General features: G+C 40.3%; 1 protein-coding gene across 10 annotated transcripts; it reads left to right on the top strand.

The window, feature by feature from the left end:
* Positions 1 to 961: 961 nt before the first annotated feature.
* LOC118364168 (elongin-B-like) lies at positions 962 to 24,094 on the top strand. Of its 10 annotated transcripts, none has more exons than XM_035745496.2 (8): positions 974 to 3,029; positions 4,393 to 4,538; positions 7,371 to 7,404; positions 7,631 to 7,732; positions 7,828 to 7,934; positions 19,248 to 19,382; positions 20,916 to 21,024; positions 21,691 to 24,094. In XM_035745496.2, the coding sequence occupies exons 4-8, from the start codon at positions 7,666 to 7,668 to the stop codon at positions 21,801 to 21,803; spliced, it is 531 nt and encodes a 176-aa protein (XP_035601389.1). In that variant the 5' UTR covers positions 974 to 3,029; positions 4,393 to 4,538; positions 7,371 to 7,404; positions 7,631 to 7,665; the 3' UTR covers positions 21,804 to 24,094. The 10 variants fall into 10 exon arrangements, 8 of the variants coding, with proteins under 8 accessions (XP_035601389.1, XP_035601398.1, XP_035601335.1 ...); XM_035745522.2 differs by lacking the exon at positions 974 to 3,029 and adding an exon at positions 3,040 to 3,619 and having other exon boundaries at positions 4,509 to 4,538; XM_035745505.2 differs by lacking the exon at positions 4,393 to 4,538.
* The last annotated feature ends 814 nt before the right edge of the window (positions 24,095 to 24,908 follow it).

Raw genomic sequence — 24,908 nt, 5'->3', positions numbered from 1 at the left:
ATCAAACTGTAAGCTTAAAGCACCAGACAAGCTCAATGCATATAGTTGATTTGACTAAAACGCATAGGTTGTGTCTATATATGGAAAAATACACATTTAAAAATGTAGAGTAATCGAGTGGTCGAAAGAACACAACTTTCGGTTGACCAAGATTTGATTTAGTTGGGTCCAGCCCTATTATATTCAGATGTGTCTCCTTGCCTACCATCTTTATACATCAATGGCTGTTGTTTGCGGTATAAGAAGTGTAACAATAAACATGTCAGACAAGTTATTTCTAAAGAAATCTTCCCAGAACAGTTAAAAAATTATTATGTATCTGTAACCAAGAAAATAAGAAAAAAACATTTGTCTTTCCCTATACCACCCAAGGCCAAAGAGAACCATTTAAAAATGATAAATAATATTTATTCATCAAATTAATTTTTAAGATTGAAATTCAGTGTAGAGTGTAATTACTGTACATTTAGTCAGAATTACATTGACACTACTGAACATATTCTATTTTGCTGTGATTATATGACCACTTCCTGGGTGGAGTTACATGATTTATTACTTTCAAAGAATATTAATATTGCCAATTTTACAAACAATGTCATCAAATGTGGTTTATTCCAAGATAATAATTTCAATTTCATGGTCAATAATGTAATTATTGTAATGTAATAATGTAATGAAATGACAAAAAGAGGATATGGGAACTCTGGATCGATGAGGCAAAATTGTCTGTTTGATGTCCCATTCAAACCACAGAAGGACTTCATGAATTTACCCCAGGGAACCTGAGGTTCTAACCCGAGGAGACAAGTTGCTGGTCCGTTGGAAAGACAATAACATTGTCACAGTTGTCACGAAACGGCTCAAAGTTTGTAACAAAAGGGAGACAACGTGGAGACAAGGAATAACAAAATATATTTATTAAATAAAGCAAACTAAATACAATTAACAATGTTGTGTATAATCAGTAGTGTAAGTCAGTGTTTGCATGCATAAATATGATAATGCAGGGTGTTGAAAGGTGCCAAAGCAAACAAACAGCCACATAAACTCCACAACAAAATCTATAAAGGTGTCTGCATGGAGAGAGTCTCCTCCATGAATGGGGAAGTGGTGTATTTATCCTGGGACACAACCGGGCCCAGGTGTGTCCCATGTCGCTGATGACCCTCCCAGCTCCGCCCACCGGCATCCTAATAATGAATACAAGAGCAAAGAGAAAGAATATGGCAGACAGAGTGGGAGGATCGTCACACAGTGGCAACAAACATGGAAGTGAAATACAGTGAGACCTCTGTCAAGAGATGGAACAAGGAGCGACGTGCCTTTGACAAAGTCCCACAACCAAAATGCATTAACTGATACAATGAGCACATGGGTGGTGTTGACCTTCATGACCAATAGGTTTCAAGATACCATATCTCCATCAGGTCTAAGAAGTGGTGGTGGCCCATCTTTGCATGGTTTGTCTTATGCAAAAGTTTGGCCCGAAACCACTGAGTCACGGAAGGAGATCTCTACTGGCTGCTAGTGTTGAAGATCAGACAAGATATGACAAAGCTTCTCACTGGCAAATCAACACAATGCACTGGTTCCAGAGATGTGACAAATGGTGACAAACGCACTACCTATGCATGTCAGAAATGCAAAGCGCCACTGCACATTGAGTGCTTCAAGATATACCACGGACAGTGGAAAAGAAGATAAGAGTGAATGAAAAAGCCAATAAAAGAAGAATGGAAAAGTCAATAAAGGGTGAGGATAAGCAGTACAACGGACTCTAGGAAGAAAAGAAAAGTCAACAACAAAAAAAATCAGAATGACTGAAATGTTTTTGGGAAAAAAAGGTATATTGATTCAAGACGTACTGTATGACAGTAGGTCTGAATGATCGTAGTTCAAAATAGTGATGCACAAACTAATCATGCACTTGGTTCTGAAGCCTACCTCTGATATATTATTTTATTTTGCTCAGTGTAGGCCTCTACTTGAATGCATGTTCTACAGGCTACCGCGATCCTAAATGTTACCTGTATGTTGAATGTGAATGAATCACACGACTGCTATACAGTTGTTTGTGAATGTTGCACTAAAATGTCACAATGACAATGTTATAATGAATATTGCACTAAAGTACAACTTCAAATGTTACAATAAAGTTACAATATTAATGTTTCAGTACATGTTGTAGTACTAAAGTAACAATGTTACAATAAAGTAACAATGTTGAAATGTGTTGATGGTTGTTTTTTGTCTTTGCTCTCAGTATTCCTATCGGTGTTGCATAAGGGTTTTTGATATGTAAAATAGTCACACGAGAATGTGATGGGGCATTCCAGTAGCAATGCTGGGGACTGCCAGTGAGAGAGTTTTACATATGTTAATAACTGGGCTGGGTTATTTAAGAATTTTGATGACTGCATAGGAGAAATGTTAATTCATTATACATTACATTATCCCATGACTGACCATAAAACACACTTTTTCACCTACTTTTCCATGAAAATGTAAAAAAAAAATATATATATAGGATATATTATTTCAAAGGATTACTAATGACACAGGATTTGGATATGTTCATGTATGGGAAAAATCGGGATTAAATGGGTTAATATCGGAGATGGCTATGCATATGAAAGCAGGTAGCATAGCATCTCTCGCCATTTTATACAGGGGGTTGACGTCAACAACCCTAATTAAATATTATTAAAATAATTAGACAACCACCAATCCAAAGAGAGAAATGGGCGGAGCCCAACATGCCTCTTTGTGGACAATGACTCCCATTGTTAGGGCGGAGAGAGTAGTATCTTGTCAGTATATCCTAAATCTTTGTTTATACCTTAACGTTTGAATACGCCCCGGCCGCGCAGTGCAGTCTGGGGCAACGGGCGGTGTTATCAGGGATCCTCGGGACGTCCCTACCTAATTGATGTTGACATTTCAAATGGTTAATGTAAGGCTAGGGACGACTCAAGCATTCTGCATAGAACTGACCGTGAGGCGACTGTCGCAACAATCTACTTGAAATGGTGAGTTTTCAAGAAAGCTTGCATGTAGTTTCTAGGAAAAATGTTGTGTTTAAGGAGACGAACGTTTTTGGGAATGTGGTATTATTGAATCAGCAGCCTTATTTTTGGTTTAGTTTTCCGAATAACTTGACAGCTAGCTTTTGCTAGGCTAACGCTTTTAGTTAAAGCTAGCTAGCCAAAATTAAGTCAGTATTGTGGCAAACAGAAAATAATATTGCAAATGCATAGTTAACTACTTTAAGTGGTCTTGGTTATGGCAAGTCTGTGGCTAGGCGAGATGCTAACCAGCTAGTTGCATCCGGCTCAGGCTTTTAAATGACGGGAAACAAGGCTTTTGCCAGGCTTGTTGACCAAACAAACCAACTAGACTATCAACTAGAGAACGACTGCCCCCTCGCCTTGAGGATTTCAAGTTGAAGGCCGACGGTTGAACTGCACGCATTCTTTCCAAAAACAGAATCCCCATTATAGTGAATGGAGAAATGACGATCTTCGTGGATATATACAAGAACATTTAACATGATCATTTTTCCAGAAATCGCTTGTATTTCACCAGATGTAATTCATTAACTTTCTGTGTGATTTTAAAAGTAAGTATAATTTAGTTGCTAATTGCAGCCTGTAGTACCTTGTTCGGCCTTCAACGAGATCAAATCAATGTTATGTCACATGCTCCGAATACCTTACCGTTAAATATTTACTTACAAACCCTTAACCGACAATGCAGTTACGAAAATATTTACTAAATAAAATAGTGTATATACAGGGGGTACCGAGTCAATTAATTAACAGGTTAGTCGAGGTCATTTGTCCATGTAGGTAGGGGTAAAGTGACTCAATGAGGGGGCAGCACTGGGCTAGCTTGCAACATCACTTCCTATAATAGTTCAAAAAATTGCATATGATGTGACCAAGAACTGAGAAGAGGGTGCATCCTAATTGAATACCACAGTATGAGTCATAACCTGGAAATGGTTCCAATAGTTTTTCGTTAAGTGTTTTTAGAAATACTTAATATACGGTGTGTTTCGTGTAAGCTTACCCTGGCGTGACTCTAACGGTGCAAATCTCAGACAAGGTCATTAACAAAAATATTCGCATGTAATTACCCCCCCAAAAAACCATATAAGCATTTCGTTAACACACTACACAATCTTGTCGCAAGCTTTGACGTCAACCCCAAGGAACATTTCTCCATACATACTCATTAAGTAGCAAGTAACCTAACAAATAACGTACACATTGTAGCATTTTTAGTTTCTCGTGTAAATAATTTATATTGTGCGTATTTAAAAAAAAAATCTAGTTAACTCCGCAGCATTTTAAAATTACTATAATTTATTAATTACTCTCTTTTTTGTAGCAAACCTTTGGTCTCTCCGTTGATCAGAAGCATATGTGCTATGTACCGGATTGTAACCACAACTCCAATAAGCATACGTGCATTTTTAAAAATCTTTTACATTTTCGACCTCTAAGTGAAAGGCGTCGCTGGAGCCATGTGATAAGGTAAGCCCTGTTTGCTAGCTGCTAACAAGCAATTTTGGTTAGATCAAAGATCTGTTTAGCTAGGTGCTTATGAAAATGTTAGTTACTTGTACAATTCCTTTAGTGAGCTAGCCAGCTACTTTTTTTTTCAAGTGGTGACATGCAAGCTAGCGTTAGCCCACAAGGGAGGGGTAATTGAGCTAGCTGAGTCTTTCAACTCACCGTTCAGGGAGTCAGACTTTCTAGTTAATGTTAGGCCGGCACCGCGGCAAGAATAGTTGCTTAGCTAGCATGTCACCACTTAAAACACTGACTACACGAACAGTAAACTATCTAGCTAAATATCGCCTGGTGGGCTAGCTAGTTAGGCACATTGGTTGGCTACAGTGTAAAGTAACTTTTGGGTCCATCAGCCACTGTGGCAGGTAGATTAAACATGATTTTTGTTGCCATAATTACATTTTTTAGAAAGGATGACCATGCTATTTAATATTTCCCCAAAATATATATTAGTAAGAAGTAATGTGGTATATTGCTCAATTTCATTTTTTGTCACGAATCAAAATGGCACACAATGTTATGCTACCCTTTTTAAGGGCGGGAGGTCACCGTGGTAACGAGGCCATTCAACCTGTCACGTGTGAGTTTTGGGTTCTTAACTCTGTTGAAGCAACAGATTCAAACTAATGTTGAAAAACAACCAACCAGGCTTGTGAACAAAATAATGTAATTAACCAAGAAACACGAGGACAAAGTGAGACTTCGTCCTCGTGTTTCTTGGTTAATTACCCCAGGAGAAGCAGTGCATGATCAACGCCACTCTCGGCAAAGGGATCTGCTTGGAGTGACGTACTCTCTCACTCTGGGTGTAAGACATAATTTATGTCTTACATGTCTTTATGTCTTTATGTCAGCTATTAAAGAAAACAGCAGAAATACTTAAACATATGCCTCAGCGTTTTTATAACCCTAAAACTCACACGTGCTCATACTTGACCATTTTAAAAAATTCAGCTAATGTAAGGTTTTCACTGTAGAGACCTGCAAATTGAACACGCCCTAACGTGGATGGTGAAATAGATATTCTTACCTGCCAATACTTAACTTTACCCGCATTTGGTGGGTGGCCAGTTTTAATTTTATGCTCTATTAGGCAAGTTAGCTCCATTGGCTGGCTCACAAATTACTTGTGACCTCAATGTTTTCCCCATATGAAACACGCACTGTTTTGTTCAACGAGTGCATCTGCTGTGCATGACTAATCATAGTACCTGTGAAGTCAGTTAGAAATGTCAGCAGGGATGGAATTTAAGCTAGCCCGATGCAATTACTTTTCAGACTGGGCAGTAGACAATGTGCCAAACTAGCCTGACACAGCAGTGACATTTTTCCTTTATAAACATCACATGCCACAGATTTAGGATGTGAATGTAGAAATCACGGTCAGCTGGCCAGTGCACAAAATCGTTATCTTCCATCCCTGAATGTCAGTCTCTTTCAGCTGATCCCCCTATCACTGTTAGTCCTCCTCAGTGACTGTATGTATGGCTCAGACATACAGCTGTATAACTCATCGCAATACTTCACCTCTTTGGGCAAATAGTACCATCGACTGTCCTGATCATCTAGTTGAGCATTCCAGATTCCTCCATCCCAGTAGAAATGTCCCATCTACATAGTAGGATTTTAGATGTGCAGATAGACCAAAGCCCAGTCTATTTACTGTAACTATAGTCAAGTCTTGGTTATGGTATTTTAATATGCACTACATCACCAAAAGCATGTGGACACCTACTCGTCGAACATCTCATTCCAAAGTCATCAGGCTATAACAGCCTCCACTCTTCTGGGAAGGCTTCCCCCTAGATGTTGGAACATTGCTGTAGGGACTTGCTTCTGTTCAGCCATGAGCATTAGTGCAGTCTGGCACTGATGTTAGGCGATTAGGCCTGGCTCGCAGTCAGCGTTCCAATTCATTCCAAAGGCCTTCGATAGGGTTGAGGGCGGGGAGGTCAGATCCTTTTTTAAACTGTTGCCATAAAGTTGGAAGCACAGAGTCGTATAGAATGTCATTGTATGCTCTAGCGTTAATATTTCCCTTCACTGAAACTAAGGGGCCAAGCCCGAACCATGATAAACAGTCCCAGGCCTTTATTCTCCCTCCACTAAACTTTACAGTTGGAATTATGTATTCGGGCAGGTAGTGTTCTCCAGATTCGTCCGTCAGACTGCCAGATGGAGAAGTGTGATTCATCACTTCAGAGAAGGCTTTACAGCACCCCAGCTGATACTTGGCATTGCACATGGTGATCTTAGGCTTGTGTGCTGCTGTTCGGCCATTGAAACACATTTCATGAAGCTCTCAAGGTTGCTTTCAGAGGCAGTTTGGAACTTGGTAGTGAGTGTTGCAACCAAGGACCGATTGTTATGTGCTTCAGCACTCTGCAGTCCCGTTCTGTTAGCTTGTGTGGCCTACCACTTTGCTGCTTAGCTGTTGCTCCTAAGGGTTTCCACTTCAAAATAACAGCACTTACAGTTGACCAGGGCAGCTCTAGCAGGGCAGAAATGTGGTGAACTGACCTGTTGGAGAAATGGCATCCCATGACGGTGCCACGTTGAACGTCACTGAGCTCTTCAGTAAGGCCATTCTACTGTCAATGTTGTCTATGGTGATTGCATGGCTGTGTGCACGATTTTATACACCTGTCAGAAACAGGTTTGGCTGAAATAGCGGAATCCACTCATTTGAAGGGATGTCCACATACTTTTGTGTGTATATATAGTGTAGATATGATTTTAGTAATCAACCTAGCGAGTAAAAGTAACTTAACCTGTATTGTTTTTGTCTTTCAGATGGATGGACTGAAAACCCAGTGACAACACTCCGGTATGTAGCTGTCATTTTCTTTTGGGAAAAAGAAATGGCCCTGTAATTACCAGAAAGGGTAGCACATCCACCATGGCAGAAGAGGAAGATTCAGACTGTTGATTGGGAAACAAGAACAAACGATGATGAATGAGTATTATAAACAATACGTTTTCTGTCCAGATAAAGATGGTAATACAGCATTGAAAAAGACCTCCCACTGAACAAATGTCTCTTTGTTTTTCAGTCCAACAGGAGTGCATCCCTCAGGCCATCCGGTGCATGGACATCCTGTGCCAGTGTGATCCGGTTGTGGAGACTCCAGTAAATCAAGCCTGTGGCCGGACAGGTCTGTAACGCATCAAATATGATACAATATTGTGTGAAACATTGAATTTGTAGATGCATCAGAATGTTGACTTTGTACCCATTTTTAAACATAAGGCGTGGCATGCAGAACGTCAGACTCACCCCACGAGAAGCAGTGCATGATCAACGCCACCCTTCGGCAAGGGGATCTGCTGGGAGTGATGTACTCTCTCACTCTGGGTGTAAGACATAATTTAAACATCATAGATATAAATTCTGACTGTGCCCATGATAAAATGTAATGCGAGTTGTGAGACTGGGAGATGCATTCAGACCATCCGTTGTGATTTGAACTTATGATAACTACATTACTTTAGTTGGCTGCTTTGAGGAAAACTTGAATGTAATATAAACCATTCTAGTTGTTTGAATGATCTTTATTCATTTTTCACTGTTTCAAAAATATCAGATAGTCAAGGATGATCGAGGTCTTCAGCAAGTAAGACACAGGATAAGAAATAATTTGAACATCACAGAAACAGTATAAATTCCCACTGTGCCCATGATAAAGTTAACCACTACTTGCCCTCCATGACACCTACAACACCTGATGTCACAGGAAGGCAAAAAAGATCCAAGGACAATAACCACCCGGGCCATGACCTGTTCACCCTGCTTCTATCCAGAAGGCGAGGTCAGTACAGGTGCATCAGAGCTGGGACAGAGCGATAGAAGCTGTTTTTCAATTTCAAGGCCATCAGATTTTTCAACAGCCACTATCACAGAGAGGGTCGGCTGCCTACCTACAGACTTGATATCATTGGCTTTAATAAATGGAACACTAGTCACTTTAATAATGCTACTTTAAGCATGTGGCAGGGGAGCCTAGTGGTCAGTGATGGACTAGTAACCGAAAGGTTGCAAGTTCAAATCACCGAGCTGACAAGGTACAAATCTGTCGTTCTGCCCCTGAACAAGGCAGTTAACCCACTGTTCCTAGGCTGTCATTGAAAGTAAGAATTTGTTCTTAACTGACCTGCCTAGATAAAGGTTAAAAATAAATAAATGTTAACATATCTCGCATTACTCATCACAGTAGTGGTGTGTATATACTGTATCTTTCAGCATCTTAGCTGCTCTCACTGCTCATCCATATTTTATACTTACTTATTCTCTTTACTTACTTACTTATTCTCATCCCATTCTTTTACTAGATTGTGTGTATTAGGTTTTGTTGTGGAATTGTTAGATACTGCTGTACTGTCGGCTCAAGAAGCATAAGCATTTCTCTACACTCGCAATAACATCTGCTAACCATGTGTATGTGACCAATAACATTTTATTTTACATTACTTTCATTGGCTGCTTTGAGCAAAACTTGTAATGGAACTTGTTTTGTGAGCTGTGTGTGTGTATGAACTATGTGAAATATTTTTGTTGAAAACAGGTACTGGCAGGAGGAGCAATATGAGTCTGCCAGAGTTTGTCATGTTATGGAGGCTTTGGTGGTCCACACAATGAAGCAGGTGTCCCTTCCAGTGATGTGGAGCTTGACCTTGGACCTGATGCTAGTAAGGATGGTGTTCAGAGGCTGAAAGATCCTCCTTGATATAGAAATCCTTCGACTTCACTGCCTCAATGGTAAGGTCCCTTGCACCATTGGGAAACTTTACCTACACCACTACTGTGGTGCCCACCAGACCATCCTGTGAGGATCCCAGACCCTGTGACCCATAGCCCTGACTCCTGCACTTCCATCCCTGTGGCCATTTTTAATGCATTGATGTGCTCTTTGTTATCTGTGGCCCACTGTAGATGACACCCCATCCAATGACTGTGAACACATTGAAATGCATTTGTTGTAAAGAATGTGCTTTATAAATAAAGTATGATTTGATTGACATTACAGCTGTAGAATATTTAATAAACTAACTTTCACATGAGGACAAGTTAAGTTTATCGATAACATTTTTTTAATGTCATATAGTGGGAAGGATCCTATAAATCAAGATTGTTAATGCATGTACCACTACTAATAAATCAAGTGTGCCCGTTTGTAGATTTGTCTCTGGTCATGAAAATAGAGGCTAGATGTCTAAACAAAGCCCATTTGAATGTCAATAGGACTTTTAGATATTTATATTGAGTTATTACTTAGTCTGGTATCTGGGGTAATCTGGTTAATGATTATATAATTAAATGGCTCTTTCCTTGAATGTTAACAGCTGTAGAGAACACATTGTATTGCTAAGATGCACTTCTCCACATGGCAAGCCTTTATATTGGTCTTATGCTCATCCTCAAACATGCTATAAGGGCTGAAATAGACAAGTCGACATACCGTATAAACAATTATCTAGGCTAAGTAAAACAATTGTTTAATCTACTGCTGTGCTAACTAGCTATCTGAAGTGTAGTCCGTGGCTAGCTAAAACAGAAAGGGGACAAATTAATGGATTGGACACAGGTCTCTGATCTTTCTGGTGAACGGTAGCTGACCGTGTCGGCTAGAGAAGACGTGCAGGAATTTGTGGTCTTGCTCAGGTCTTCTCTTTTGGTAATTGGCGTTTCACATGTAAAAAAAAAAAAATTAAGAGGCGAATATATTGATACAACTCACCTTGTCAAAGATTTTTTTAAATTTATTTTTTAAATGAAGTAGTTCTAAAATCCCAAACGCATAAACGATTGGAACCATTACCGGATTTTACCGCTAGGTTTTGTGTGTGTTGGACTATATTGTAACCGGAGTATGGGCGAATGTGTGTCAAGGAAAGTATTTGGCGTGTGGGTGTGTCGAAGCACTTTGCTGCAATAGGTTAGGACGGTTTTCATTAAGTTTTTAATTCTTCAGTTTCTTAGCGTGCAACTACAGCACATTGAGCTACCGTACCACGAGAGTTTGGCCTTTTAAACTAGAGGATGTTTTGAGTCATATTTCACAGTTTTACACTAATTTGTAAATAGTTATAAAACTGAAGATTGTTAATTTTTTTATTTGTTTGGTGTACTCTTGTTTCATGCGTTGTGTGTGTGTGCTTACTGTAACCCTGATATTGGTTACTTGGGATCACACCATTGCAGGACAGTAGTGCTTGTCAAGTGGGAGTGAAGGGCACTGTGTCCCGGTGTTGGTATTCATGACCTCCCCATTGAGTAGTCGACTGTATGTTGGCGATTTATCAAGGTGACATCTAGATAGTAATCAATATTAGTTATTGCTTGTGTAGGTTGCTATCCTACTTGAAATAACACAACGTGTGAGAACACAATCGCCACATTAGCTACTGCCGGCGATACGACCGTGATACCAAGTAGTAAAGGACGGTCTATTTGCCATATGTAAATTCTCACCGATCATACGGGAAATGCCGCAGACTTCCCGACAGGTAAGGAAGCACTTCAAGTCGCCGGCGTATCTACTCGTCGTGCAACCAATCAGCCACGCAAAACATTGAGTGGCAACAAATCTGCCCAGTTAGCTGATAAGCTTTCCATACACCCACTCCGTTCGACACGCCGATACTCTGGTTGCCATATTGGGCTTACAGCTACCCATACTTGAAAGCTCTGCCATGTAGCAAGATGGTGACACGCTGAAATGACACTTCCTGATCTTCAAACGCGCCACTGAGAATTAGCATAGGAAACAATGGGGTGATGACATCAATGGCTTCCTCCATATGTTTTACAGAGTTAAGTGGCAAGCCAGCCAGCGTGATAGACTTGACACTTGGCTAGTATTGTCAATTATTAAAGAATGATCAAACATCTTCAGTGTAGGCAGGGCAAACTCGTTTTGGTGATTTCTGGTATATCATGCAAATATATCAATCACAGCATGTTGTTGGACTGATACAGCTATTTTCACCTGATTAAGTACTATACCATTGGAAATTAATGTTGGAAGTTCAATTTTATATTTCAAAAACTTAGGTTGAAAATTATGCTGTTTCTACTTCCTGTTGACAAGACATTTTGAAAAATAGCTCAATGTCAAAACACAGTTTTAAAGTGTCCAAATCATTAACTAATATGTATCTACACAGTGCATACAGAAAGTATTCAGACCCCTTGACCTTTTCCACATTTTGTGGAAAGCCCTATTTAAAAAAATATTTGGAAATGCACACACCTGTCTATAAAAGGTCCCACAGCTGAGTGCATATCAGAGCAAAAACCAAGCCATGAGATCAAAGGAATTGTCTGTAGAGCTCTGAGACAGGATTGTGTCGAGGCACATATCTGGGGAAGGGTCCCAAAACATTTCTGTGGCATTGAAGGTGCCCAACACAACAGTGGGGGACCTTCGGAGCTCTATGGATAATTAGAAAGACAGGTGTGTGCCTTTCTGTATCATGTCCAATCAATTGAATTTACAACAGGTGGACTCCAATCACGTTGTAGAAATAATTCTAGGATGATCAATGAAAACAGGATGCACCTGAACTAAATTTCGAGTCTCATAGCAAAGGCTCTGAATACTTTTGTATATGTGTTTTTTATTTTTAATACATTAGCAAAAAAAATCTATACCCTGTTTTCTCTTTGTCATTATGAGGCATTGTGTGTAGATTGAGTATTTTTTATTAAATCCATTTTAGAATACGGTTGTAATGTAACAAAATTTGGAAAAAATCAAGGGGTATGAATACTTTCCAAATGCACTGTGTGTGTGCATCCCGGAGTCGCCTCTTCACTGTTGACTTTGAGACTGGTGTTTTGCGGGTACCATTTAATGAAGCTGCAAGTTGAGGACTTGTGAGGTGTTTGTTTCTCAAACTAGACACTCTAATGTACTTGTCCTCTTGCTCAGTTGTGCACTGGGGCCTTACACTCCTCTTTCTATTCTGGTTAGAGACAGTTTGTGCTGTTCTGTGAAGGGGGTAGTACACAGCGTTGTACGAGATCTTCAGTTTCTTGGCAATTTCCCGCATGGAATAGCCTTCATTTCTCAGAACAAGAATAGACTGACAAGTTTCAGAACAAGGTTCTTTGTTTCTGGCCATTTTGAGCCTGTAATCGAACCCACAAATGCTGATGCTCCACATACTCAACTAGTCTAAAGAAGGACAGTTTTATTGCTTTTTCAATCAGAACCGGTTTCAGCTGTGCTAACAATTGCAAAAGGGTTTTCTAATGATCAATTAGCCTTTTAAAATGATGAACTTGGATTAACTAACACAAAGTGCCATTGGAACACAAGAGTGATGGTTGCTGATAATGGGCCACTGTAAGTTCTATGTAGATATTCCATAAAAAATCTACTGTTTCCAGCTACAATAGTCATTTGCAACATTGACAATATCTACACTATGTTTCTGATCAAGTTTATGTTATTTAAATGGACAAAAAAGTACTTTTCTTTAAAAAACAAGGACATTTCTAAGTGATCCCAAACCTTTCAACGGTAGTGTATATACACTGCTCAAAAAAATAAAGGGAACACTTAAACAACACAATGTAACTCCCAAGTCAATCACATTTCTGTGAAATCAAACTGTCCACTTAGGAAGCAACACTGATTGACAATAAATTTCACATGCTGTTGTGCAAATGGAATAGACAACAGGTGGAAATTATAGGCAATTAGCAAGACACCCCCAATGAAGGAGTGGTTCTGCAGGTGGTGACCACAGACCACTTCTCAGTTCCTATGCATCCTGGCTGATGTTTTGGTCACTTTTGAATGCTGGCGGTGCTTTCACTCTAGTGGTAGCATGAGACGGAGTCTACTACCCACACAAGTGGCTCAGGTAGTGCAGCTCATCCAGGATGGCACATCAATGCGAGCTGTGGCAAGATGTTTTGCTGTGTCTGTCAGCGTAGTGTCCAGAGCATGGAGGCGCTACCACCGTGCAGGACGTTTGGCATTTGCCAGAGAACACCAAGATTGGCAAATTCGCCACTGGCGCCCTGTGCTCTTCAGAGATGAAAGCAGGTTCACGCTGAGCACATGTGACAGACGTGACAGAGTCTGGAGACGCCGTGGAGAACGTTCTGCTACCTGCAACATCCTCCAGCATGACCGGTTTGGCGGTTGGTGTGGGGTGGCATTTCTTTCGGGGGCCGCACAGCCCTCCATGTGCTCGTCAGAAGTAGCCTGACTGCCATTAGGTACCGAGATGAGATCCTCAGACCCCTTGTGAGACCATATGCTGGTGCGGTTGGCCCTGGGTTCCTCCTAATGCAAGACAATGCTAGACCTCATGTGGCTGGAGTGTGTCATACATAAAAGATGTAGTCAGCTGTATGGTCTCTTGGGTAAATAACTTACACTTGCTCTAGTATGCTAATCTTTTTGAGTGTGAACTGTATTACTGTTCTGTATTGTATCATACTGTATTATATGGAGGGGAATTACACATGTTCTGTGGTTTAATCATTGTTGTGGACTTAGAACCAATTTTGTTGTTTCTCTATAAAAAAAAGTGTGAAACTTGAAAAACAATCCAAATCTGAAACCTAGAAAGAAATAACGGAATTAGGCCAAAAATGAAACCCATTTTATATGTTCCTGGGTTAGTTTATATATTTTGCCAAAATAAAAATGAACTACAGTAACTGTTGGCATTTCATTTTTCCCACTGTACTGAAACGGAACCTTGACCCCAAAACAACAATACAAACCGAACCATGGGTTCGGCGATCCATTACATCCCTAGACCTACTGCACTAACCTCATTCCTACAGAACTGTTCTTATTTGGTTAATGTTGCATGGCATACATTTTTTAAGTCACGTTAAAAAAATTCTCTGATTGGTAGATCTCGGCTTGCTTTTTGACTGCTAAAGTGATCTTCACTCAGAAAAGGTTGTTGACTGTAATGAACACGATGGTAGACAGAGAGCTGGTTTCAAGCGCAGGGCGCAGAAGGTGTTTATTTGTAAAGGACCAAAGGAGGAGGCAGGTAGTTGGGTCCAGGGGCAGGCAGAAGGTCATACACAGGGGTCCAAAAAAGATGACAGTACAGGCAGGGAAAAGGCTAGTAACGTCATCCGGGAGATCAGGCAATAGGTTGATAACAGAAAATCTGATAGGCTAATGTACAGGCAGGGAATAGGGAAAAGGCATCGTTAGTGTGGAAGGCAAAAACTATCATACACGGGAGGATTAAATTACTGGGGAAAAACAGAGCTCCATTGCCATCGATAAACACACAGTTTCATCAGCAGTCCGGGTGGCTGGTCTCAGACGATCACGCAGGTGAAGAAGCTAGATTTGGAGGTCCTGGGCTGGCATGGTTACATGTGGTTTGCGGTTGTGAGGCCGATTGGACCTACTGCCAAATTCTCTAAAACGACGTTGGAGGCGGCTTATGGTAGAGAAATTAACATTCAATTCTCTGGCAACAGCTCTGGTGGACATTTCTGCAGTCAGCATGCCAATTGCACACACCCTTAAAACTTGAGACATTTGTGGTATTGTGTTGTGTCACAAAACTGCACAATTTATAGTAGCCTTTTTTATTGTCCCCAGCACAAGGTGCACCTGTTTAATGATCATACTGTTTAATCAGCTTCTTTTTGTTGTTGTTGAATATTACATTTTTGCATTTTCCAATTAAGAACATTCAAAACTAAAATGAGAAGACAGACAACAATATAACAAAGTTATAATAGCATTAAAGACAACAAATACAAATGTAAATGCAAAAAATATATATTAAAAGAAGAGACATAGTCACCTTTCGTAGGCTACATATTATACATTAAGAGTGAAACATTACATGAGGATTATACAGAGATGCAATCAATGTGATGTGAGGGGAGACTCCATAAAATCCATAAAGGTCGTTGCCAAATTCTGTAAAATGTCTCTGACTTATTCTTCAAGCACTAAGTACATTTCTCCAGTGGGATACAACTATTAACAACTATTAACTTCAGATAGCACATTGCAACTGGCAGGGGGGTATCTGATATCCATTTCAAGGCAATACATTTCAAGGCAGTCGCTTGCTAAATTTCTGTTAGCTTTATAGTATCACTTTGCCTAAGATTGGAATTAGTAAAGTTACCCAGTAGACAGACTTCAGGGTCTGAAGGGAATGCAGCCCCATGAATTGAGTATATGGTATCGCATACCCCTTGCCAGAAATTGTGTAGTTTTGAACACTGCCAAGTGGAATGGAGGAATGTTCCTTCATCTGAGCCACATCTAAAACATAGGGAGGAGATACCAGGATTGAACTTGTGCAATCTAGATGGGGTGACATAGAGCGGATGGAGGAAATTAAACTGCATCTTTCTGTATCTGGAGTTCAATGTGGATGTAACACCGTCCCTGCATAGGTCACTCCATAGTCCCTCTTCAAAATTAAGACCCATATCTTTTCCCATCTAAGATGTTTATCTAGCTCAGCCAGTGGTAATCCTGACATGAGAGCATCATAAACCAGGGAAATGGCAACTGCTCAGCATCCGACCGTAAGGCGCAACAGAGGGAAGTGCGTACGGCCCAGTACATCACTGGGGCCAAGCTTCCTGCCATCCAGGACCTATTTATTAGGCGGTGTCAGAGGAAGGCCCGAAAAATTGTCAAAGACTCCAGTCACCCAAGTCATAAACTGTTCTCTCTGCTACCACATGGCAAGCGGTACCAGAGCGCCAAGTCTAGGTCCAAAAGACTCCTTAACAGCTTCTACCCCCAAGCCATAAGACTGCTGAACAGCTAATAAAATGGCCACCCGGACTATTTGCATTGCCCCCCTTTGTTTTTACACTGCTGCTACTCACTGTTTATTATCTATGTATAGTCACTTTACCCCTACCTTCATGTACAAATTACCTCAACTAACCTGTACCTCCACACATTGACTCGGTGACCGTAATCAAAGGTCAGTTTGTCCATGCTAACCCTAGGAGTTTTGCCGTGCCAGATAAACCATCTGGTCAGCTTGTCGAGAGAGTAAAAAATTGCTGCAAGCACAGGGATTGGGGAGAGATTGAAATCTGGGCAGAACATTCGTTTTAATTACATGAATTCTACCCAGTGGAGTGAGAGGCAAGTCAATCCATTTACACATGTCACCCGCCACCTTTTGCAACAAGCCGGACAGATTGAGTTTATAGAGGTTCTTCAGGTTATTATGTGAAGCCCATAGGCGACCATCTAAAATAAATCTTTTGCTTGATGGTCAAAGACAGACAACGGTAAGATTTCGCTTATATAAAACACAGTTCTCAATCATTGGTCATTAACATGATCGACAGTGGCTTTGCGAAAGTATTCACCCTCCTTGGCATTTTTCCTATTTTGTTGCCTTACAACCTGGAATTAAAATAGATTTTTTTGGGGGGCGGGGTTTGTATGATTTCATTAACACAACATGCCTACCACTTTGATGAAGCAAAATCTTTTTTCTTGTGAAACAGACAAGACAAAAAAACAGAAAACTTGAGCATGCATAACTATTCACCCCCCCAAAAAGTCAATACTTTGCAGAGCCACCTTTTTCAGCAATTACAGCTGCAAGTCTCTTGGGGTATGTCTCTATAAGCTTGGCACATCTAGCCACTGGGATTTTTGCCCATTCTTCAAGGCAAAACTGCTCTCCTTCAAGTTGGATGGGTTCCACTTGTGTAACAGCAATCTTTAAGTCATACCACAGATTCTCAATTGGATTAAGGTCTGGGCTTTGACTAGGCCATTCCAAGACATTTAAATGTTTCCCCTTAAACCACTCGAGTGTTGCTTTAGCAGTATGCTTAGAGTCATTATCCTGTTGGAAGTTGAACCTCTGTCCCAGTCTCAAATCTCTGGAAGAGATTAATTTCTCTGTATTTAACACCATCCATCACTCCTTCAATTCTGACCAGTTTCCCAGTCCCTTTCGATGAAAAACACCCCCACAGCATGATGCTGTTTTATTGCTTCTTTAATCAGGACAACAGTTCTCAGCCGTGCTAACATAATTGCAAAAGGCTTTTCTAATGATCAATTAGCCTTTTAAAATTATAAACTTGGATTAGCTAACACAACGTGCCATCGGAACACAAGAGTAATGGTTGCAGATTGTGGGCCACTGTACAACTATGTAGATATTCCATAAAAAAGTATCAGTTCCCAGCTACAATAGTCATTTACAACATTAACAATGCCTACACTGTATTTCTGACCTATTTTATGTTATTTTAATGGACAATTTATTTATTTTTTTATCAAAAATATGGAAATGTCTAAGTGACCCAAACCTTTTAACCGTAGTGTATATACAGTACTATTCAAAAGTTTGGACACACCTACTCATTCAAGGGACCTCAAAGTGAAGGAAAAGCAGCCAACAAGTGCTCAGCATATGTGGGAACTCCATCAAGATTGTTGGTTAAGCATTCCAGGTGAAGCTTGTTGAGAGAATGCAAAGAGTGTGCAAAGCTGTCAAGGCAAAGGGTGGCTACTTTGAAGAATCTAAAATATAAAATATTTTTTGATTTGTTTAACACTTTTTTACTTATCTATTTTCTACTTAACACTTTTTTTTTTAATACATTGTTTGTTAAGGGCTACCCCAGTTGTATTCGGTGCATGTGACAAATACGTTTGATTTGACTTACAATGTAGAACATAGTAAAATAAATACATAATAATAATAAATAAAAACCCTTGAATGAGTAGGTGTGTCCAAACTTTTGACTGGTACTGTGTATATATAATATAGATAGATAATCCATCCAGCTGACAGGTGGCATATCAAGAAGCTAATTAAACAGGAGAAAATTATGCCGCGGAGTTGAGCAGATGTTAACAAACAACTATATATATATATAGTATAGGATAACTTTGAAGAGCTCGGTTTGTTAACATCTGCTCAACTCCTCGGCATAATTTGCTCCTGTTTATTTAGCTTCTTGATATGCCACTAGTCAGCTGGATGGATTATCTTGGCAAAGAAGAAATGCTCATTAACAAGGATGTAACAAAATGTGTGCACAACATTTGAGATAAATACATTTTTTGTGCATGTGGAACATTTCTGGGATCTTTTATTTCAGCTCATGAAACATGGGAAAAACACTTTAAATGTTGCATTCATTTTTCTGTTCAGTGTAGTATTGAAAAAGTACAGAAGTTTAGGTATAACCTTTAGAGTCTTCAAAGTAGACTAGAGCCTCCATAGTTTCTGTGCAGCAGCCTGAACGTTTTACATCCCTACTGAGTGTAGTTAGTCAATAACAGTAGACATAAGACAATATTGTGTTTGTCAGCCTAAAATGTATTTTATGGGCTGTATCATGTATCATGAGTCATAATTGGGTCACTCATAATGCTGAAATAACTCTCCAGGCTTACTAAATGCTAACTTGTTGATGTGCACTATATTTGTGTGTATACTTAACAAACACCTTCTCCTGTGGTGTATTAATTACTCAGAGTCTGTTGCAAAACGTTTTGCAACAGAAACCATTTACTCCAAACATTTTTTTTTTTAATTGGACAAATTCAGGTAGGTCCCTCACAGTTTCGTTCTGTTTGCTTCCGTTTGTAAACGGTTTGCATTGCAAGATGTAATTAATAATGAATGAATACACCCCTATTCTTTCCTCTCTCTCAGGATGTTTTCCTTATGATCCGGCGTCAGAAGACCACCATTTTCACAGACGCCAAAGAGTCCACCACCGTCTACGAGCTGAAGCGCATTGTAGAGGGAATTCTCAAGAGAGAGCCTGAGGAACAGAGGCTCTTCAAGGTATCACAGGTTCTACCTTAGTAGTGAGTTGGGTTGAGGTGGAGTTACGCGATTATTAATACACTACACCTGCTCGTCCAACATCTCATTCCAAAATCATGGACATTAATATGGAGTTGGTCCCCCCTTTACTGCGATAACAGCCTCCACTCTTCTGGGAAGGCTTTACACTAGATGTTGGAACATTGCTGCAGGGACTTGCTTCAATTGAGCCTCTTGAACATTAGTGAGGTCGGACACTGATGTTGGGCGATTAGGCCAGGCTCACAGTCGGCATTCCATTTTATCCCAAAGGTGTTCAATGGGGTTTAGGTCAGGGCTCTGTAGGCAGTGGTGTAAAGTATTTCAGTAAAAAGTCTTTAAAATACTACTCAAGTAGTTTTTTGGGGTATCTGTACTTTACTTCACTATTTATATATATATTTATTTTTTATTTTTTTCATTTACCCCTTCTTCTCCCCAATTTCATGGTAACCAATTGTTGTAGTAGCTACCATCTTGCCTCATAGCTACAACTCCCGTACGGGCTCGGGAGAGACGAAGGTTGAAAGTCATGCGTCCTACGATACACAACCCAACCAGCCGTACTGCTTCTTAACACAGCACGCATCCAACCCGGAAGCCAGCCGCACCAATGTGTCGGAGGATACACCGTGCACCTGGCAACCTTGGTTAGCGCGCACTGCGCCCGGCCGCCACAGGAGTCGCTGGTGCGCGATGAGACAAGGACATCCCTACCGACCAAGCCCTCCCTAACCCGGACGACGCTACGCCAATTGTGCGTCGCCCCACGGACCTCCCGGTCGCGGCCGGTTACGACAGAGCCTGGGCACAAATTGTTGGTCGGGAGCTTCATGAAAAGCATTTTCATTTCATGAAGCTCCCGACAAAAAATTATTGTACTGACGTTGCTTCCAGAGGCAGTTTGGAACACGGTAGTCAGTGTTGCAACCAAGGAAAGGCGATTTTTATGCTCTACACGTTACAGCACTCGGCGGTCCTGTTCTGTGAGCTTGTGTGGCCTACCACTTCTTGGCTGAGCCGTTGTTGCTCCTAGACATTTCCACTTCACAATAACAGCACTTACATTTGACAAGGGAAGCTCCAGCAGGGCAGAAATTTGACGAACTGACTTGTTGGAAAGGTGGCATCCTATGATGGTGCTACGTTGAAAGTCACTGAGCTCTTTAGTATGGTCCTGCCAATACTGCCAATGTTTGTCTATGGAGATTGCATGGCTGTGTGCTTGATTTTATACACATGTCAGCAATGGGTGTGTCTGAAATAGTCGAATCCACTAATTTTGGCCATGTAATGTGTTTTTGTTAGCTATATTATTTTTCAAGAGGGATCTCCATCTCACCAGAAAGTTAACTTCTCTAACTTATATCAAATGTGAGCTAGCCTCAGTTTAAACAGTCAAGTAACTGTTAAAGAAAATAAAAATCTGTTAGTTGTCACTTTACAACATAATTTAGTGTCTCATGACTTTCAGTAACATTAGCAAATGTAATCATCACTTTCTTTCCCCAGGATGACCAGTTGCTAGAAGACAGTAAAACTCTTGGCGATTGCGGCTTCACCAACCAGACTGCAAGACCTCAGGCCCCAGGCACTGTTGGACTGGCTTTCCGAATGGGTGGTACATTCATTTACACTAACTACTCCTCCAGCTACTTTACTGTCACCAGTCCCAGTGTAGTCCCCCTCTATTGGATTTGGATTAGTTATGCAAGTTTTGAGAGCTTCAGGCTCCTCTGAATTTTAAATATTCTTATCTAACAAGGTACAGACTTACAGGGTGCTTCCGAACAAAATGCGTTTAAAAAACAGCAACTCGATTGTTTTCAATGAGAGCAGTACGTTTGGGGGGTGCCTAGGATTTTGTTGTGCTGTCCTTCAGGAAAGTTGGGGACATTAAGGATCTTCCAATTGAAAACGAAGATTAGATATATACAGACGTGCTATGACTGTTTGATTAGTCAGTTGACCAGGGAATGAACTTTTTTTTTTTTTTTACCTTTATTTAACCAGGCAAGTCAGTTAAGAACAAATTCTTATTTTCAATGACGGTCTAGGAACAGTGGGTCTGTTCAGGGGCAGAACGACAGATTTGTTTGTACCTTGTCAGCTCGGGGGTTTGAACTTGCATCCTTCCGGTTACTAGTCCAACGCTCTAACCACTAGGCTACCCTGCCGCCCAGCTACTACTGACCACCGTTTCAGTCTGTTGTCCTCTGTTGTCCTCAGTAGGCTGTAATGTTAGTACGCTGTGTTATTGAGCCCCCTTTCTTTCTCCCCTCTTCAGATGAGATGTTTGAGCAGCTGCAGGTGGGGGCATTCTCCAGCCCTCCAGAGCTCCCTGACGTCATGAAGCCCCAAGACTCTGGCAGCACTGCCAACGAACAGACTGTGCAGTGATGGAGGGAGGCATGGAGGGATCGGGGATGGGAGAGGGCTGTCTACAAAAACAGCCAAGGAGGTGGCAGGGTAGAGGATATGTACCATAATTTTGGGTTAAGATGGGATGGGGCATGTGTAACCAAACCAGGTTACTACCAACCACCTTCACCTTAACCGAACACTCCTGGATCCCTGTGAATGCTTTTGCAAACAGCAGTTACTTTATGATAAGAACCCCCCTTCCTTGTTCCCCAGCCTTCTTGTCAGGTGTACCATTCTGTTCAAACACTTTGGGAATGAGTCTGACACATGAGTGTCAGGCTCAAATGCTCTCATTTGAATGAATAACTCTGTGTTGGTTTTGAGTGTGACTCTGTGTGTGTGTGTGCAGGGTGTGAAATTAACTTTTTGGTCCACCAGACGTAGTGGTTGGTGGATGCCCGAATTTTACCAGCCACTCACATTTTTCATCAGCCACATTTCCCCCTGAAAAAATGTAAATCACAGAAAAGACTGTACCCCATCATGCTTTCACCACTGTAGCGTTGAGATTCTATTTTCCAGAATTGACACGCATATTCACACTTAAATGTTTTTTTACATGTGGGCTTTGGATTTAGAAAAGAAAAATGCACTCAAATGCTCTGCATGACCACCCGCCAATGTGTCTGGTAAGAATAGACACTATTCCAGGCAATGCCAAACTACCAGCATGTGGTTGGTGTTAATTTTACCACCCTGTATAAGTGTTAGATAATTATTGTTCTTACTATTACTATTCTTAAAGGAAAAATCTACCCAAAACCGCTCATTCTTATAATTTACAGTGTTAAAAGAACACTATGTGAGAACAATATTTCTAATTTTGTCATTATAATAAGGTTGGTAGCAACAGGTGGAAATCGTTGTGGAAATCTGTTGTAGCTCAAGTCGATTACAAAACCCCCAATGGAATGGTCTCTATGGGCTGGCTACAGTTGCTAGGTAGGTAGGTAGCTAGCAAGCAAGCAAACGTAGCTACATACAATAATACCAAAGTCAATATCAGCATGTGAAGTAGCTAGTTATCTGTAAATTTGCCTAAAGAAACTGCACTAGCAATTTAGGAGTCTACAATCTCACCATGTTCAACATGCAGGTCGATGTGCCTCACAGAGGTCTGACATTCGCAACGGCACCATGCAATGCTCCCTGGATTGAAGAGGCAGACAAATATGAGAAATGTGCTGGACCCTTTGAAATTACACATTTCTCGAGGTAGGATTTTTGCTAAATTATGATCAGTGGTTGATTTAAGAGAAGACTACCCCTTGCGTTATGACATCGGGAAGTATTGAAATCTGACGAATGATAGATGTTTTCGCGATCTGAAAGTCATATTCCTATTAACTTCCAGTGTAATGAGAGCGGCTTTATTGCAATGCTATGTCTTACCGGCCAAATTCCTGCCTGCTTGAACGGAAATAGCTCAGATACACAAGATAACATGAAAAGACCCTGGTAATCGATAGAACATCGCTCAGAGATGCACAAAAACATTATAACATTCAAAATGGGTGAAACTTTCCTTTAAAATGGCAAAGTGGCATTTGTGTGTAACAAACAATGTACTGGGAAAAAATGTGCATGGGTTAGGAGTCAAACGTTAAAACGTGCAAACATGCGTGAGAGAATCCCATTGTAAAGAACAAGAAAAAAGACTAACGCTGAAATCTCCACCATCTTATAGTCTTTCCTCATAAATTATCTTCGTATTCCCCAGTTCTCTTCTCTGAGCCACATTCAAAATAGTCGTGGATGTTGTGGAACGGTTGCAGATAGAATTGTCATGAATAGATCTGACGTGATGGCTTATTTTACACAAAGAGCAGCATGTTTGTTCCACATCATATATTCTTATCTGAACACACAGTTCCAGTGTGCTTTTCTGAATAGATGTCTTTTTACACTTAGACCTGGAAGGAAAACTAATTTACACTGTAAGGTAAATGCTGTTCTACTTAATTATAGCATGGTTATAGTTTATTTTATGTATTGTGGAAATTCTTACATTTTCAGCCCCTTCACTCTTGTTTGTTTGAACTGAGACCAAATGCTTGGAACTCCTGTACTAAGCAGGAGAATCGGTTGGTTGAGGACATCTTTTTGTGACATTTAAAGCAAAACTTGGCAAAAGATGTTATCAGCATTGGACTGGTCTTTGGGGTGGCCTGCCATACATCAGGTCATGTGACATCAGTTTCCGCCCCAAATTAAAAAACATAGACTGTAACTGTGAGTTTAAATAAACATTTGTTTATTTTTTAAAACATGTTGGTTGCTCTATTCAATTGACAGTATTTCAATGTTTATATAACTTACTAGTGGCATACCTAATACATGACTAACATTTAGTTGAGGAATGTCATTGTAAACCATAGTCAGTCATGCTCATTGCTTAGTCAATTCAGAATTGAAATATTGCTTTTTCAATGTTTTTGGTCACATCCACTTTTGAGGAGAGGAGTGAAATTCTCAGTTCCTTAGCAACAATTCCCGTACTTATTCCTTGTGAATGAAGCTTGACATCTCTAACCAGGTGTGTTTTCTAGATTACATTAAATGGGTGTAACTGTCACAATTTTTTATCCTGGCAGACACGATGTGAAGGACACCAATTGGAAATAGATAGTGCAAATGCTCAACAACACCACTTCACAGCTACATCATTACCGTTAGTTTGGCGCTTGCCAAAAATCAAAAATGTTCTATCCCAAATATGGACTAGGAATGTAAAAAGTGACCTCATTTGTCAAGGAAATGGGGGGGTTGTAACAAGTGGTGTATATAAAACCTGGATTGCTAATACTATGTATTTGCCAATGAGAGGTTTTGAAGGCACCGGTCGGCCATATTGGCACTCCCCAGAAGAAGGAATTGTCCATTATTTAAATAAAATTGACAAAATAACATGTATTTAAGTAAAACATAATAATAATTGTAGTGGGGACAATAACATAACTTTTTTTTAAGTATACTTTAAGGTAATTGTTTTTATATTTGTTAATTTTTTATTTATATGTTTAGCTCAGAGAATATACTTTGAAAGTATGCATTAAGGTGTCTATAATGTAATAAACGTGT

This window comes from Oncorhynchus keta, chromosome 3 (assembly GCF_023373465.1).
Source record: "Oncorhynchus keta strain PuntledgeMale-10-30-2019 chromosome 3, Oket_V2, whole genome shotgun sequence".
Taxonomy (NCBI): Eukaryota; Metazoa; Chordata; class Actinopteri; order Salmoniformes; family Salmonidae; genus Oncorhynchus; species Oncorhynchus keta.
The sequence above is the reverse complement of the archived record's forward strand: the minus strand, read 5'-3'. Positions and strand labels throughout refer to the sequence as shown.